Genomic DNA, 18,876 nt, shown 5'->3' with positions numbered 1-18,876 from the left:
TTTTATTTCATATTGAATCATGGGAGGCGTAAATCTAATGCATTACAACGAAGTAAATTTATTATATTCTAAATGAGTAAGTCAATCAGACATTTATTTATTTAACTTAAATTAAGACCATCGTGACCTAACAGGTTACCACAATGCGGCACGAAAAACACAAAAAAATAATGCATTATAAGAAAGACACAATAAAAAAACATAAGATTTTTAAATTAATTGCTACGAGCAAGACCAGCTCCTCATAGCTGACATTAAACAGATCAATATGCAATGTCAAAACGTAATTACATATTAACCACCAGACTGAATGTCTGGAAATCGGTAACAACTACATATGCAGTTCATTATAATATTTTATGTGTAGTATCGATCTTTACAGCCATACATATATAATAACAATAAATGTCACTTTGTAGCTCGTGCTGGTTTATAATAACAGTGCATTTTTAATAAATTATTTATACACTTAACAAATTTAATCAAAACATTCATATAAAAAATATTTTATTATTAAAATTTATTACCTAATGAAACAATGTGTTTCTTTATTCCATTGAGGACAAATCCATTATTATATAAATTCACACCTCCGTACAATATTCCCTTGGCCGTACTCGTTTTCTTATACCTAACTATCCTTAAATTGTCTCTATGTCAAATATTGATGGGAATACCATTGAAATATTTAAGAAAAGTCAGTGTTAAAATCGAGTTTAATTGGTATTTTATTAATGATAAAAAATTTAAGTGAATCATATTATTATTTCCTAGATTTTTATGAAGAAGAGCCTCTACTATCTATATTTATTATGTAGACTAGATTTAGACGGAATTGATATGAAAAAAAGTAAATAGGGTTTACTTAATAATATGAATCTACATATGAGCTTATTCGGATACTAGAATGCTTCTAGATAACATCTGTAACCAAAATACAAGAATATATTGTTATAAAGAGAGATAACTAAGAAGTATTGCGTCAAAACTTTGCACCTAGCCAACCACAAACAAAAAAGCTTAACTGAAATTTATCCTGACAAAATAGAAAGTGTATTGAAGGTAAATATAATATAGGTTATTTTTAATTGCACCTTTTTCTTAAATTTTCATTTGTGACATAATCCTAATGCGTTACAACGGCGTAGATTTTTACCAACTGGGTAAGTCAAATAGTCATAATGAATACCAACAGATAAAAAATCTGGGAATATAATTTATAATCAATAGATGTCGCTACAGTTTGTGCCACCGATTTTTAATAATAGCGCATTTTTATAAATGAAAATTCGATTTCCACTGTCGGGACACGAACCCGCAACCTCCGTCATTACATCTTTTTTTTAAAATACATAAATAAAATAACATGAAATGTCGAAATTTATCATTCTGCCTCCCTGCGAGAGCAAACTGCTGTCAATTCGTCACTTTAATTAAACAATTATTAGGGGGAATGGCGTAAAAACGCCAGAATAATGGATTGCGCGGTCGGCGATGACGTATGAGGAACGCACTAATGCGATCGCAAACAGAGTTAAGCGTAGAACAGTGAGTGCGGAGTTATCGTGGTAATTCTATCTCCGCGTGTTTGCTCCGCATTTCGTATGCGGCGGAAAACGAACTACACCCGAGAGCAAACATAAACGGCGAAGTGTCGGACCAGCGGCCCCGAAAGCGTGGGACGCGCGTGAATATCGCCCTGCGTTTCGGCGCGGAAGCGACCGCCATCCTCACGGCTGCGGCGGTGATGCTCTGTAAGATAATGACCTGAAAATCGTCATCGTCTATACTCAATTAAATGATATTATAAATGTGAAGACTTAATTGCGTATTTAAAATCAAGTTTGAGAATCTAGTTGATTTTTTCCCCACTATTTTGTACACACACTGAGATTCCACATCCGAACGACGCCGTCGTATTTGCACAGGAGTGCCGGAATTAGCTTAGGCGTCTAACCCTCGGCTGAGAAAGCCGCTCCAGGTGTCGAACCTTCAATGTTTGCCCACTTCGTCCCTAGACGAATGGAACACTCAATGCTCACATATATTATACACATACCACGTGTGTAAATCGAAGGGAACCGGAAGACGCGGGCGATTTACAAACGTTCGAAAAAGTCTGGAGGTCGTGAAAATCCACCCCCTCGCGAGATTAAATCTATAAAAACCGCATTAAGAGAGCATAAAAGATAAGCGAGGTGGATGCGCGATACGGCGACATCGCCCCTTTTAACACGTTCTCGATATATCGACGCCAGGGGTAGTAAATTTATTTATAATTTTTTTTTGCCTAAATACTTAATATACATAATTATATCAATCAATAGTAACTAATGTACAAAATACCATGAAACCTATGGGATCGGAATTAATGATTATTGAATAACTATAATTCCAATGGATCATAAAAAATAAGTTTTATTAGATTTTCATAATCTCACATATGAATAATTAAAATAAAATTGAACTAGTTTTATGTATAGCAACGTCTATTTATTGGAATTACCTGTCAATGCTCTACAGACTTTGATTTAAATCTGAAGTCTCATTACACACTAAGTAGTTGTTCAATATTTTTACCCCATTGTAACGCATTGCTGTTATATTGCAACGAAAGATGTGCAACAAATAAATATTTTAATTCTAAATATTATTTTTTAAAATCTCACATAAATAATTACTGTTGTTAATTTTATTTACCCTGTTGTAAGACATTGGGCTAACGTCTGTCATGTTGCAACAGAAAATTTATAAGTAAAAATATAGCAAAACCGATATATTATATATACAGTGTATATATTATGCAAATTGACTTTAAATTATTATACGTATATTTATTACACTTTAATATGTATATTTTTTTTAATTTTGCTTTACTCTTTAAATATATTTTTAATCGTATAATAATTTTGCAAAATGATAATAATATTAAATAGTTAAAAATTAGGATTTATTATTTTTTTTAAATAGGGGTAAAGCTCTATTTATGTAGCGTAACATTAATATGCAGTATTATTAAAATATTATATATATATATATACATTTATTGTTAGAAGTAATATATATGTTACTGTAAAAATATCTTTTTACTGGAATTTTAGTGAAATCATATCATAATAAATTTTGCCCGGTAGATATGTCGTGCGTTTTATGTCATATTTTAATCGCACCTGAAATTATCTTTCTAAATTAATTTAGACAAACTTAAATTTTTAATAGTAAAAATAGATTTTTACTGACAGGTGCTATTCAATTTATAAGCTAAATTAAAATGTAAATTTAAACAATACGTAAAATGTCGATTAGAATATTAAAAAGTATTTAAATGTTCAGAAAAATAAAACAATGCAAATTTATTTCTTGTTTTATTTTTCTGAACCGAGACAAGAACAATACAATTTAGTTATGTGCTTTAGAATGCAAATTATAAAACTAACATCAGCTGAAAATTATAAAACTAAGATCACTAAATCAGCTGAAAGTTCTAAAACTCACTATACTTTTTGAACCTACACTAGCTTAATTCGTTTGAGATAGATTTAAGTTTGAACAGAAAATGAACGCTTCGAATATTACAAAATGATCAAACACAAATCTAACCTAATCGAATTAACATAATGAAAGTTAAAAAACTATAGTTACACGGAGATTGATTAGTAAAATTATAAATCAAATGTTTGATTCATATTCACTGACCTAATTAGTGAAAGTATAATTTCACTAAAAATACACATTCACCATAACATAAACACTAAACTAAAATATTTTTGATATACATATTTATTTAGGGGGTGCAATGAAACAGTTTATATATTATCTATTTTCTATGATATTGACCAATAAAATTTAAGTTAACTGTTTGGTATATTTTCACTGATCTAATAAGTGAAATTATATTTACACTAGTGAAAATATCGTATTTTACTGAAAATAACTTAAATGAAAATTTACAATAAAAATACTATATTTTTTACAATCCATTTTAATATAACAGATTTGAGTTAAAAGTTATTCTAAAATTTTAAATTATTTTGACTGATTTTCTTAGCTTAAGAACATACATTTTGAATAATAATATAATTAAAAATTATAAAAAAAATGTTCTTTTAAAGAAATATTTATATTTAATGATAGTTTGCGGAACTTTAGAAAAGAATTTAAGATTTAAAAAAATCTCGGTTAAGGGCTGCTTTTAAAAGAGCTATCAAAAAAAAGTTTAACTCATAACAATCATTATCTGACTTGAAAATCATAAAAAACAGTGTAATTTTTACAGGCATTGTATAAAAGTATCTAATTCAATAGAAGCACAATTAATTTTACATTTTTTTTATCAACCTCCATTTGGAGCGGCAAACATCGCTTCCTGCGCTTAATTGTTAGTCCAGTGCTTCTATGTAGTTTCACGTAACAATTTATGAATACATTACAACACCGTGAAATGAGATAAGTTAAAATTACGCATATCGCCGTAATAAATCAACGTATAAATTTTCGAACGAACGAACATTAATTATCCTAATTTGAAGATCATTAATTAAGCCTTCAACGCGATTAGATTTTATATTTTTTCAAAACCCTGACACGACACCGAGTTTTGCACGTTCAGGTCTCGCGAGAATAGGGGGGTAAAAGCGACCCCTATTCGCCGGGTAGTGGAAACCATCAATTTTCAGACATAATTATAATACAAGTTTCATGGGTAATCGCGTTATTAAAAAAATCTCACCCTCTGGGCCTGATCTGTGAATAATACGCAAAAAATAGTCGAGCCAATAGCGGATTATTTTCATATAGGGGTAGACTATTTAGTCTATTATTTGCGTGCGTATGGAATATTTTTAATGTGTGTATAATGTACCTATAGATGGTCGATTTTAACATCGAGTATCAGAGTTTTTGAAGGGTGTGGGGTGAATTTGAAAGCTGGGGTGAGTCTGATCGTTGAACCACAGAGAGCCGACGTCATCGTCTTTGGTTGGCGACACCGCGGGAATTTCTAGCAGGTGAGACAGTGTTGCCATGATGCAGTTAACGCGCAAGAAAAAGAGATTAAACACAAAAATATTTGGCTTATGGTATACTATAATATATATACAAATTAGTATGATAATAAACATTATATATATATAGACCAAAAATATTTTTTTGTAGATTATTAATATTAAAAGTTAATTATGAACCATCTTTTACAGCAAATAACTTTAAGTTCAAATAAGGAAAAAGATGAACTTTTTTATTTGAAAATATTTAGAGATTTTGCTATTAATTAAATTTAACTACACAGTTTATTTATTTATACAATAATATAATTTAAAATAAATCATATTATTGTTAATTAAAAATAATCCTATTTTATCCAACAAGTGGTTATTTATTATTCTATTGTATGAAAAGTTTCGTATATAATAAAATGGGGCTGCAAATTAAATAATAAATAACCGGATAATATAAATCAAATGGGACAACCTTTTAATAGACGTTACGTAGCTGCGAGAGCAATTTTATACGAACCGCGTAAAAAAGGGGAATATTCCTTGGCTGAATTTACAAGTAGGCTTTCACGCAGCCACCTCGAGGGCAGGGATCTTAATTTTTTCCCTTTGGAAATATTTATATTTTCCGATGGCGACAACAACCAGTCGCTTTTATAATTTTTGACAATGAAAAAAATACAATAATGAATCGTTTGAATTCGCCAATGAAAATCAGTACACATAAAAAAACTAAATCTCTAAGCCTTTGCAGTTAAAATGTTAAACCATTCATATACAAATAAAAAAATACCATAAAGATCGTTTGTAAATATTAGTAGGGCGTTAATTTTTAATTCACTTTGCGATTAAATATAATTATCTTTATTATGCATTAAAAGATATAAGAGATTTATATTAGCTCAAGTATAACAATTAGAAGAAAATTGTTTTAAAGATCAGACAAGTCGTGATTGTTTGTCTACGAAAAAAACTAAAATAATATGTGGAAATCTCCGATTTGAGAATTTTAAGGTGAGTTTATTTAACGGGTTGGTTATCTCTGATTTCAGGTGTGTATAAGACGGTGTGTAAGGTGTCCCAAAAGGACGGAGGCTCCGACGCTTCACTTTAACTACAGGTGACGGAAAATAGCTCAAAGGGCCGGGGAAGAAGTGAGACCGGTCTGCTGAAAAGACTGAAAGAAAATGCCTACACAGGTGAATGAATTACTTTTCCCCGGCCGGATGCCGTGGTTTGGGGGCTCAAGATCCGAGTGTCGACATTCCACCCCCACGACCCCCGCTCGCTACTGAGGAGGTGTAAAATATTGCTTGATACACGAATATAGATGCCCTCGGTGAATGGGCGAGACACCCTCGAGGGTTAACGCCATAACCGGAAATTTCACGAGCGCATAGGCCGGCGATTAAATAATAATTAACCGTGAATATTTTGCGTTTGTGAGCGCTGTTTGTTAAGCTGCTTAAACGAAATTCCTAGTGATGAACAATGATTGAAATGGGGTTAAATTGTAGCAAAAACTGTAAAAAAATCATGAAAAAATGTGAAATTCAAGTATTATTTAAATGGGTGCAGAAAAAATAAATCATATTAAAAAACGCAGATTTATTATACTAAAACACTAGAAATTCTATTATAGAATTTCTCGACTAAGATTCTCGAATCAAAATATTTAAACCAAGTTTTTAGGTAAAAATATTTTACAGCAATTAAAAATATTGTTATTCTAAAAAATAGTTATTTCTATTAAAGCACTTTATTTTTAAAATGCTACTATAAATCTGTTAAAGCTTAAATAAAATAAAAGCTCTATTATCAGGTAAAAAATTAGGAACTTGAATTAAAATTGTATACATATAAATTCTACTTCTTAAAAGTTATAATTTAGTATGCATATGTTGTAAAAATTTGTGATCCTCAAACTTATATTTTAGTCAAAAGTGAATTTTTATTAGAACTACAATAAAAATAATATATTTTACTAAAATCGAATTCCCCCCCTTTGGTTTTGATTTTTTGTCTGGTGCCCTTTGACAGCAACCATGACCGAGGTCGAATTTCGCGTCAAAGGAGAGGCGAGGCGGAATGCAGGCAGGATGCATTTTTGCGCAGCGCCGCGGATGATGCATTGCGAATTCAGTTTGCGTTTGTCGACAACACCGTAGGGGAATGTCGGCGGCGACGTGATGTGGCAACACTGCCGCACGCGCACAAGATGGCCGCCGGCGCTCAGTGCCAAATTTGCATTCTACGTTGCACGACCCCCCACCATTTTTTCATTTTATTTTTCTACCCCATTGCAACGAAATGATTCACTCAAAACGACATAAATTAAGCGTTTAAAAAAAATTGTAATAAAAAAAAAAATTTGCCTGCACATGAAAATACTTTTTTAAATATATAAAAATCGCATTGAAAATTTTTTTTTACTAATTCTAAATATTTAAAAAAAATAAACATGCTTTTTCGAGGGTTTTTTGGATGACTTATAATAAAAATTTAAATATTTTTTCTTTCATATAATTGATAAAAAATATATAGCTGGACCCCAATTGTATTTATGTTTTATTATTTGTATTACACTAAAATGAAAAAGTTTACTATTACACATACAAGCAATTGCCAAATATCTGCTCTTTAATATTAAAATATTATACCTAAAGTATTTTTTTGTGCAGCTGTTTTAGCACAAATTTTCCTATGATTTTCCACCATTTTATCATCTCATGATTAATAAAATACAAATTATTAAAAATGTAATAATGCATATTAAGAGATAGGCTACTTTTAAATGGGCTACGCTTATTTTGTCGGTAATATGTTGTAACATAATTAGTTCAAAATATATATAAGAAAAGCAAAATTAATCTTGTAATTTTGTAAAAACCTAACTTTGATTTTCATGTTATAAAATATGTTTTTTTATAGATAATTAACTTAAATACGAATTATTGCAATTACATATTTATTTATTTAATAAGAAGCTAGTTAATATGCCACGTATAATTCATAACTAAATATTTGCTTTAAAAATTTTTTTTATATATAGATAATATAGTTCTAAACTCTTTAATTTACGAATTAATAAAAAAATACGCATATTTTTAAAATAAAGGCTACTTTTAAATGCGCCATATACAATTAAGGGTTGCTCTAGATATATATTGTTTATTTTTCTAAATTGTAATACCTAACTTTTTCACTTATTATATATGTTTAGCTATATGAATTCTTAAAAAATATATAGGGATACTTTTAAATGCGTAACATAAAATAAATAGCTTTACAATATATTCAATAAAATATAGTCCTGAACTACTCTATAAAATTTCCATAACTTCCATTTTAATTTTTATTTTAAAATTGTTTCACCCAACATAATAATATTATATTATTAAAAAAAAGTTTTAAATGAGCCACATAAAATTAATATCTATATATTTTTAATATAATATAGTCTTTAACTGTTCTAAAAAATTTTGCTATCACTGTGATTTTTAATTATAAATGTGTTACACCTAACCCAATATTTATAATACGAATTATTAAAAAAATACGCATATTATTAGAAACGGGCTACTTTTAAATGCGCAACATAGAATAAACACCTGAATATTCACTTTAAAATATATGGAATTTATGTTACAAATTAATATAATCCTATAAATTTTTCATAATTTTAATTTTGATTTTTAAATTGAAATATGTTCAAGATAAGATAATATTAATAATTCTGATTAAAAAAATACGCATATTATTAAAAAACGGGGCGACTCTTAAATGCGCTATTTGAAATAAATTGTAAAATATATTTAATTTATTTTCTATACAATTTTTATAACTTCAACCGAGTTTTAATTTTAATTTTTTTACTTAACAATTTGCATTAAAATAATCTGCATTTTATTAGGTAATGGGCTACTTTTAAATGTGCCACATATAAGAAATAGTTGAAAATTTGCTTTTAAAAATACATATTATTTTAGTAATATATAGTACATATAAACAAATAATAATAAATCTTCGATTAAAATATGTTTATACTTACATAGCACGAGTTATATAAAAACACACATATTGTTAGAACACAAGCTACTTTTAAATGCGCCACATATAATCAATAACTAAATACTGTCGTTTAAATATAATATTTTTTCTATATTAATTATACTCGAAACAAAATATTGTTTATTTCACAATATTTTGTTTTACGATTTCAAATAAGTGTAATAATAATTATTTAAAAATTACGCATATATAATTAGAAGAAAGGCTACACTTAAATGCGCCACATAAAATAAAAAATTGTTTATATATGTATGTAGTCATTTTTAATAAAATATAACCAAATTCTTCTAATTTTTTCTAAATTTCCTCCTCAAATATAATTAGCAACTATAAAAATATTAATAACACGCATTTTATTATGAGATAAGCTATTTTTAAATACGCCACTATTAATTTTTGCTGGAAATCCATTTTTTTGTACTGATTATGTTTTATCACAATTAACCAAATAATGATGTATCTAAAGCAAAATCTCGTTTTAATTTTTGACTTATTAAATATGTTTAATTATCGAGAAATAAAAAATAAACATATATGCATTTAAATAAGAGAAATGTTACACTAAATTAATACTTAAATATTTGATTTTTCAATAAATTTTTAATCATAATATAACTAAGTTAATTTTTGTATCTGTTTAAACTTTTCATACCTTTTCAATTTTTAAACTTATTTGTTTAACAATACATATTTATTATATAAGCTACTTTTAAATGCGCCACACACTATTTAAATATGTATTTTTCAATTTATTATAATAAACCTGAAAGTCAGAAAAACATATATGTGTATTTTAAATTTAGTTTTTTTTATTTATAAAATAAGTTAAACATATTTTTTATTTTAAATTAGAATTAATAAATACATGATATATGAGTGCGATACAGGCTACTTTTTAATGCGCCACACATTATATTTTATTATGAAAATATTAAGTTATATAACAATATTTTTTATGGTTGTTCTTTCTCCGGATAAGCAAATTGGCAGTTAGCCAACTTTATTGGTAGTTTGACTGTGGTTAATGCAACTTGACTGTTTCGCGTAAATTGTGTAAATTTCTTGTTAGAACAACCACAACCAATCATATTGATGTTGTGAGTTTTTTTAATATTGCGGTCTACGCCTATTTCTTATATAATACCAAATATTTTAATAAAAAAATATGCTCAATATTCACATTTCCGTCAGGCGAATGCATTATTATTTTAATAATAATCATTACGTTAATAATGTAATAATAACAATGGTAACACTTCGGGTGACGTGACACTAAAAGTCAGTAGCGCAATTTTGTTGCCTTGACATGTCATATTGGGAAAATCGCTTTGTTCCGATAATAACAACGGATCTAATTAGATAAATCGTCGGAACTGGCTTGATTGACGTTTTGTTGCATTATTAATGTTTGCACAACAAAAAGATACTCGTCGTCAAAACACGACATGCAATGGAACAAACATATGTCTATTTTTTTAAAAGCATAAATAGAAAAATATTTCCGTAAATCTTACGGTAGTTACGCGTTAACTTTTAGATACGAAATAAAGAAATTTGTAGTCACTTATAAAAATTGTGATTGCCGGTCTGGTTATTTTAAAAAATTGATCCACATTTTTTTGGTTAAATTATGATTGCCGGTTACACTCCACTTATCTTTGTAGGTGGTATTTGGTGGTTAGGATTATATAAAAAATATATGTTTAGTTCTATTTGAAGAACTTTGAATTAAACCATAAATAAAAGTAAAAAATATTGTAATACACTGTCGAGAAACTGATCTATCAAAAATCACTTTACACCGCAGCTTCTAAGATCTATTAAAAGTTTGATGCATAACAAATATTCACGACTCTGCATACATAATAAGGGCATAAATCATTTTAAAACGTTCAAATTGAGACTTCACGCATACTCAGCTTCCGTAAGGATTAACGTTACATAGCACACACACAAACATAATTACGTATTTTACATTCGAGCTTCGACTGTTATTAATCGTTTCGAATCAATTCACAAATTGGGCCGCTACTTGCTAGATAAATCCGATGGTAATTTTTATTGGATCCGACCTCGCTTTTGAGAGCCACATTCACAATAAATCATATTTTTTCAAAGCGGCAAAGGTTAATCGCTCGCACAAACAAACGGATCGGGATGCTGCATCGGATGTTATCTCGTTTTAGATGTCACGCCATCCAATAGAGGAGCATTGTCGTCGAATATGGAGCACTCGATGGATATTCGGTGCGCGCGGACAAGGTCGCACGCAACGACGTTTGAGAACCGCTGCCGATCGCAGCGTCACGCGATTCGTCACAATTAGACGATTTGTTTGATGCGCGCACATCCATTTGACCGGTTGCAAGGATGTGTTAAATAAGGCCGATTGCAGTTAAAAGTTAATCAAATTAGAGTGCGCGAATTTGCGCAATTGCGATACAACACAAGATCTGTTAGAGATTTGTGGCACTCACCAACTACTGTACTAATTGTAAATGTAATTAAATTCATCATATACAAAATACACTAGTACACTCATCCCTCAATTTACGCGGTAGATACGTTTCATAAAATATCGCGTAAATCGAGGCATAGAACGAAATTTGTATTAAAACGATCGAATAGTATTCACGTCTACTTTTTAAGATAAAAAGTAAACGACCAGAATTTTCAGTAACACGCGTGCACTACAAAAAGCAGTTCAGGGCCCACTGCATGGGCAGTGGGTGAAGTTCCAGTTGTAGGTCAAGTTCAAGAAGTAGGAGTAATATATGTATTTGAACATCACCGCGCTACACGTGTGGAACCAAATATGTTTTATTTAAAGTTTTTAAAAACATGTTTTTTCTTAACTGCGTAAATCAAGGGATAAGAGTATAAAAGTTGAGAATTTTAAATAAAATGTAACTAGAACGAGAGTTCTAAATAATAATACAAGTTATGTATAAGATTTAATATATATTAATATTAAAAAGCTATTTGTTTTTATTGAAAATAATACGGTCAGTTTTAGAAAATGTATTAGAATGCAATTAGAACGAAAGATCTTTAAAATAAGATTTATTTATTTCAACTGTAATGAAAAAAATAATATTTGTGATCATTTTAAAATTACATTCAGAGTTTAGTTTAACTATTGTGTATTTAAAATAGAAGGTTAAATTTATTCTATAAATATATATAAGTTTATTTACCTTGGAACTGATTATCTAACACAACAATGTAACTAAATGTGTATTAGAAAAAATATACGATACATGCTAAATATAATATATGCAAAAAATCATAATTTATGCTAAAATCATGAATTATGCAAATAGATGCTAAAATTGTAAATATTACAGAAAATCACGATTTTTTTGTCAGAAATTACATTTTTCTCTATATCTTTTTTGAAAATTTTGCCTTAAATATTTTTAGAAAAAAAAAATATTTGCACAAAATATGCGATTTTGTTTTGAAAATGTTATAGTACTTAGTTGATGGGATAATTCACGAAAAATGGAAATCAAAATACGATAATTAGAAAACTTAGAGCTTGTTATATTACTAATTATTTTTGGTATTAATTGGTTATTGCAATATATTTGATAATTATAGAATAATAGTAATATAAATAATTCCTACACATATACATAAACTACACATATTTTTTAATATGTATTGATATTAATTTAATTAATGTGCAACATATCTAAGTTGCTAATATTTTTTTTAATATTTTCAATTATACATAATTTTGTATAATATATAAAAAAACTTTACTTCGCCTGGCGCAAATTAAATATAGCTAGATAAAACTGTTAATCTTATTTTTAAATAAATAAAATAAAATATTTTGATTTTAAAATATTAACCTAAATTAACAATCGAAAAATGAGAATTATTCTAAAAATATTTTGACACAAAATCTAAAATTTATAATTAATACGAAAAATTCAACAAGAATCATAAATATTTAGATTAGGATTTATGTATTTAATCTATGAAATATTTAAAATTTAATATATTTGTATATTAATAATTGTTTCTGAATATTTGATTAGGTACAATAATATAAAAATACAAGATATGACTTCTTATATATAGACAGATTTAGGTTAACTTACATTTGCACTAATGATCTCAAAGACTACACAATACTGCTATTTAAAAACACAACTTAACATACAATTAATTTTGTGCTATAAATATTGATAATCAAATATTCACTATTATGTTAAATTGAGAATTAAACTATTTTAAAATAAAATTTAAATAAAAGAAATGTGTTTCATCTGTGAATTATTTTAGATTTAATAAAGAATAATATCAAAAAAAAAAAAAAATTTTTTAATAATATTTGGTGACAATAAAATATTATAAGAAAATAATTTATATGGACAGATATGGGTTTATCTATAATAACACTAATTTTATCTAAAATACTACAAATTATTTATATTTAACAACACAGTTTAAAATCAATGTTATAAATATTTAAAACTTAAAATTCATTTTCGTGCTAAAATTAAAGTTATTTATCATAAGACGTATTTGCTTAATCAGTGAAATATTACAGATTTAATTCAAAATATATATATTAAAATAATATTTAGTGAAAATAAAATATTAGATTTATTCTATATGGTCTTTGTTTATTTATATTAGAACTAAATAACTCAAGGACTGCAAAATATTGTTATTTAACAACACAGCTAAAAATATAATCAATTATGTGGTAAAAATATTTATAATTAAAAATTCATTATTGTGTTAAATTGCTAACTCAACCTTATGTTTTATAAAAAAATATGTACTAATAAAAAAAATATGTGAAATATTTTAGATTTTATATATAATAAAATTATAGCAAAAAAAATATTTTTTTAGTGATGGTTATAAAAATAGAATTTTATATTTATTTTATACGGACCACTTCGTGTTTATTTTCACTACTAATTAACTCAAAGAATATTGGTTTTTAAAAACACAACTTGAAATTAAATTAATTTTGTGCTATTATAACAATATTTTTAATTAAAAAAATCATTATTGTGTCAAATAATAAATATCTTTAGAGTAAGATGTATTTGTTACATCAATAAAATATTATTTTATTATTATTATTCTATTATTCATTAAATACGGACAAATTCAGGTTTATTTATATTAGAATTAATTATTTCGAAGACTTCAAAATAAAACAATTACGTTTTATAAATATTTATAATAAAAAAAATATTATTGTGTTGTATTGCAAAAAAATGTTTAGAATATTATCTAAATTTTTATTATTATTTTAGAATAATATTAATCTAATATTATAATAATAAAAAAATTGATTTATTATATACGGACAAATATAAGTTTATTCACAGTAAAACTGATTATTTCTGAGCACAAAATATTGATATTTACCAATATAACTTAAAATATAATCGTCTATTTATGTGTTATAAATATTTATAATTCAAAATTCATCACTATGGCAAATTAAAGATTTTTTACCGTAAGATGTGTTTAATTTATTAGTGAAATATTATATAATTTATATAGAACATTAGCTAAAATTTACTTTTATTTCAGAATAATATTTATTCTATATGGATATTAGTTTATTTACATTAGAACTAATTATCTCAAGTACTACAAAATATTATGTGGTATAAATATTTATAATTAAAAATTCACTATTCTGTTAAATTGAGAATCAAACATTATGTGAAATATTTTAGATTCAATATAGAATAAATGCAAAAAAATAATTTTATATTTCAGAATAATTTTACGTATTATATTATACAAATATAAGATTTATTTTAAGCTGACAAATTCGGTTTTATTTACATTAGAAATAAATATCTTAAAGACCAAAAAATATTGATTTATAAAAATATTATCAATTATGTGTTATGAATAATATAGTTAAAAATTCAACTAGAACGAAAAATCTTTAAACTAAGATCTGTGTTTCATATATGAAATATCTCAGATTTAATATAGAATAATAGAAAAAAACTATTTTTTTCTTAGTATAATATTTAGTGACAATAAAATATTAGGTTTATTCGATATGGTCAGATATGGTTTATTTACATTAAAACTAACTATCTCAAGGACTTCAAAATATCATTATTTCCCAACACAACTTAAAATATAATGAATTATGTGGTATACAAATTTATAATTAAAAATTTAGTATTCTGTTTAATTGAGAATCAAACATTATCTTTCATAAAAAATATGTGTATAATCTGACACATTTTAGATTCAAAATAGAATATAAGCAAAAAAACTATTTTGTATTTCAGAATTATAAAAATAGAATATTAGATTTATTACAAACGTACAAACTTGTGTTTATTTACATTAGAACTCAATCTCTTAAAAACCACAAAATATTGTTATATAACAACACGATATGATGTTATAAATATTTATATTTAAAAATGCATTAATATATTAAACTGAAAAGTTAACCTTATCTTTTATAATAAAATCATATGTTTTATCTGCGTAATATTTTAGATTTAATATATTTTAGAATAATCGCAAAAATAAGATATAATATTAGATTTATTATAGACCATAAAATATTGGCATATAATTAAAAATTCAACTAGAACGAAACATCTTTAAAATAAAATTTATGAAATATCTTAGATTCAATATGGAATATTAGCGAAAAGCTATTTCTTATTTTAGAATACTAAATGACACTTAAAACAATATAAAATCTGGTTAATAAGATATAGGTTTATTTAAATTAGAAGTGATAATCACATAATATTATTAATTAACATCAGAAATTAAATATTTTGAATTCATATTCATTATTGTGACAAACAAGTGAAATATTATTATTTAACCTTAATAAAAAAGCGCATATAAAAGTAGCCCGATTTGATATTAAATAAGACATGGATAATCACTAGCACTAGATTATAGGGAGACGGAAAGTAATCACTGGAGAGGAGGAAGTACTCGTACCTGCCGCTTTTGGTGATGACCATCTCGGTGCCCAGCTTGTGGAACTTCTCCCAGAGCTCCTTGCCCTCGAGGGTGACCTTGGGGTCGTCGTGCACCCCGTCGTCCTCGGGCTGCAGCGGCCTGAGAGGGCGCAGCTGGTGGTGGTTGTGGTGGGCGACGGCCAGCACCACGTCCTCGGCGGTGGCGTAGGCGTGCGGCGGCGGAGGCAGCTTGGGCAGCAGGGCCGCCGGGTAGAGGGCGGCGAGGGCCGCGGCGGGGAATCCGCCCGAGCCCGGGTTGCCGCCGCCGGTGAGCAGCGACGAGACGGAAAAGTCGGTGGGCCGCTGCAGATGCAGGAACGGGTGGTAAGCCATGGGGTCGCGGGCGGCGCCGCCCGGAGCGCCCTCTTCGGAGAATCTCATCGGGGGGCGCTGGCTGCGGGGCCCCGACGCGCTATGCACCACCATATATCGACGGTCGCATCGACGGGCGAGCGCGCGGCGGGCGTCGGCGTCGCGCGAAGACGCGAGGCGAACTGGCGGCGAGGCGCGAGCGCGACACCTACTCGCGTCGAGCGGAGCCGCCCGCCCCTAACAGTCGGCCAATCGACGCGCGAGAGGGCGTGGCCGCTCCCACCTCGACGCCCGAGACGGTGTCGCGCGGCACACGTGCGTACCCGGCAACAGGTCCGCGCGTCGAGACGCCTTTTTCGACATCATCAAATACATTTTCACCACTATTTAACTCGAAAATTCATCTCAACTCTGGAAAAAAATAGATATCACATATTACACAATGTATCCTTACCGATAATACTACGGACTATTCTTATTAGACTATTGGTCAAAATTCGGTTTAGATTCAATTTATAATAACACTAAATATGTATTATAAGGATTAAACATATTACCCTGAAAAAACAATGACTCCGGACCTAATGACAAAAATGCTATTTTATACCTTTTGAACATCATAATAAAATTTCTTGAATAAATAATACTTAATAGGTACGAGTTAACCCTTTGTATGCAACAAATAAAAATGAAAATTAGCCACCGTTGCAATATATTTTTTGAAATTATATTTTATGTGAAATATTTTAATTCGGCATTAAAAATTATCATAATATTTATCTGATAATTAGTCGTGTTTTCTTTGCTGCTCAGTGTTGCCATATAGTGAATTTCAGTCCAGGTGCAATACGACGCCAGGTGCAATACGGCGCCGACATGATTTTATTGCTTTTGACGTGAAGTTTTGCATTCTGAGAAGTGATAATTATTTTTGCGCTCTCTCATTGACCAAAATTTGGTTTGTAACAAAAGAATAAGCACAGTTAACAACTAATAAATAAGTAATAAAACGTGACTGTAATCAGAGACATACATATGTTTTATTAATTAAAAACTATTATTATCGACAGACCTCATTATGCATAATCTAGCCAGATTTTATCACGATATTCATCCGCGAGATTAAGATAATCTTTGAAAACTTAATATGTGATGATTGATGAGGATTATATAATAGTTAAATGGTAATACTAATTCGAATATCTTAGATGCGATATAAATTAAAAAACAATAGTGTTCTTTTGAATATTATTCACTGATCTATACAAATGGTTTTTCATACTAGTAAATAAATATTTCACGACTGAATATTATGAAAAATATGTTATTTAAATATAAATTTAAGTAAAAATTCATAAACAGTTGTGTAAATTTCATGACGCCATTGTTCACTGTACGTGAAGTTTTGCTGCTTACATAAATAATCAATTATATACTTCAGACATCCGCTCGTTTATTTCTAAATTAAAGACGCATTATTTAATTTTTTCCATTCTAAAAATAATCACAGAAAACAGTGATTAAATATAGTTGAAATTATATAGAAAATATTTACTCAAAGAAGAAACTACACACTCAACAAATTCAAATTCTATTTCATCCTAAAAGAAAACTAAAAAATACAATCTTGAATCTATCGCAAAAATATTTTTTAAATATATCATTACAGTAAAATCACACAGGAATATATTTTCATACGTAAATATATACTTTTACCAGTGAAAATATAAATTATCTGGCAAGTGCTAGTAAAATTATATGTTTTCAACTTTTCTTACGTTACGAATTGGGCTAACAATAAATAAATAATATATTTATTATTGCGTGAAAAGGATCATAGTTTTATGCGCTCTCCTATTGGTCAAAATTCGGTTTAGATATGCTTCATTCGATTCTCACTTATTGTTTCGTAATACTGTTATAAAAAGTCTTAATGACGGCACGATTTTATTGCTTTAAAAACGACCACTGACTGGATAAGAGCTAAAATCACGTCCCTGTGCCTCATCCACCGCACTTACAAAGTAGATTAAATAACTTTCGATCCTACTCTCACCAACAAATATATAAGTACCTAACAAAACTATTTAGATATAGATAATATTTATAAGTAAAAATATCATTTTATTATTTTTTTAATGAACATTTATTTTAAAATATTATATATTTTAATTGAATATCTATATTTATAATATACATACATGGCTAATAACTGAAAAAAACTCTATATGTGGATTAAATAATTTTGTATTAAAAGTGCTGATTTATGAATAAGGTAATGTTATGTTTAATGAATATGCATAAGTGATCACAGATGTTTTTATAATATATAATTATTATTGATAATAAATATTAATTTAAAAACCCTGTCAATATATGATTTATGCGTATGTTTTAGTTGATTTTATAAAGTAATAAGTAATTATTTATTATAATATAATTATTTGACAATTGTAAAATAATAATAATATAAATAATACAAGTATACTAAAACCAATAGTTTT

At 28.0% G+C, this 18,876-nt stretch overlaps 1 protein-coding gene across 11 annotated transcripts in view; it reads right to left on the bottom strand.

The window, feature by feature from the left end:
- Window positions 1-16,563, bottom strand: part of LOC148232617 (optomotor-blind protein-like) — a 125,648-nt gene extending 109,085 nt beyond the window's left edge. For 8 of the 11 annotated variants that reach the window (XM_088192401.1, XM_088192397.1, XM_088192403.1 and 5 more), the window contains exon 1: window positions 16,041-16,563. In XM_088192401.1, coding sequence (XP_088048527.1) covers window positions 16,041-16,486 — 446 coding nt within the window. In that variant the 5' untranslated portion in view covers window positions 16,487-16,563. The remainder of the gene's footprint in view (window positions 1-16,040) is intronic. The other 3 variants (XM_088192407.1, XM_088192405.1, XM_088192406.1) reach the window with 1 other exon arrangement.
- Between the last annotated feature and the right edge of the window lie 2,313 nt (window positions 16,564-18,876).

The sequence above is a fragment of the Plectrocnemia conspersa genome, unplaced genomic scaffold (assembly GCF_051122295.1).
Source record: "Plectrocnemia conspersa isolate PC_06_02 unplaced genomic scaffold, ASM5112229v1 ptg000009l, whole genome shotgun sequence".
Lineage (NCBI taxonomy): Eukaryota > Metazoa > Arthropoda > Insecta > Trichoptera > Polycentropodidae > Plectrocnemia > Plectrocnemia conspersa.
The sequence above is the reverse complement of the archived record's forward strand: the minus strand, read 5'-3'. Positions and strand labels throughout refer to the sequence as shown.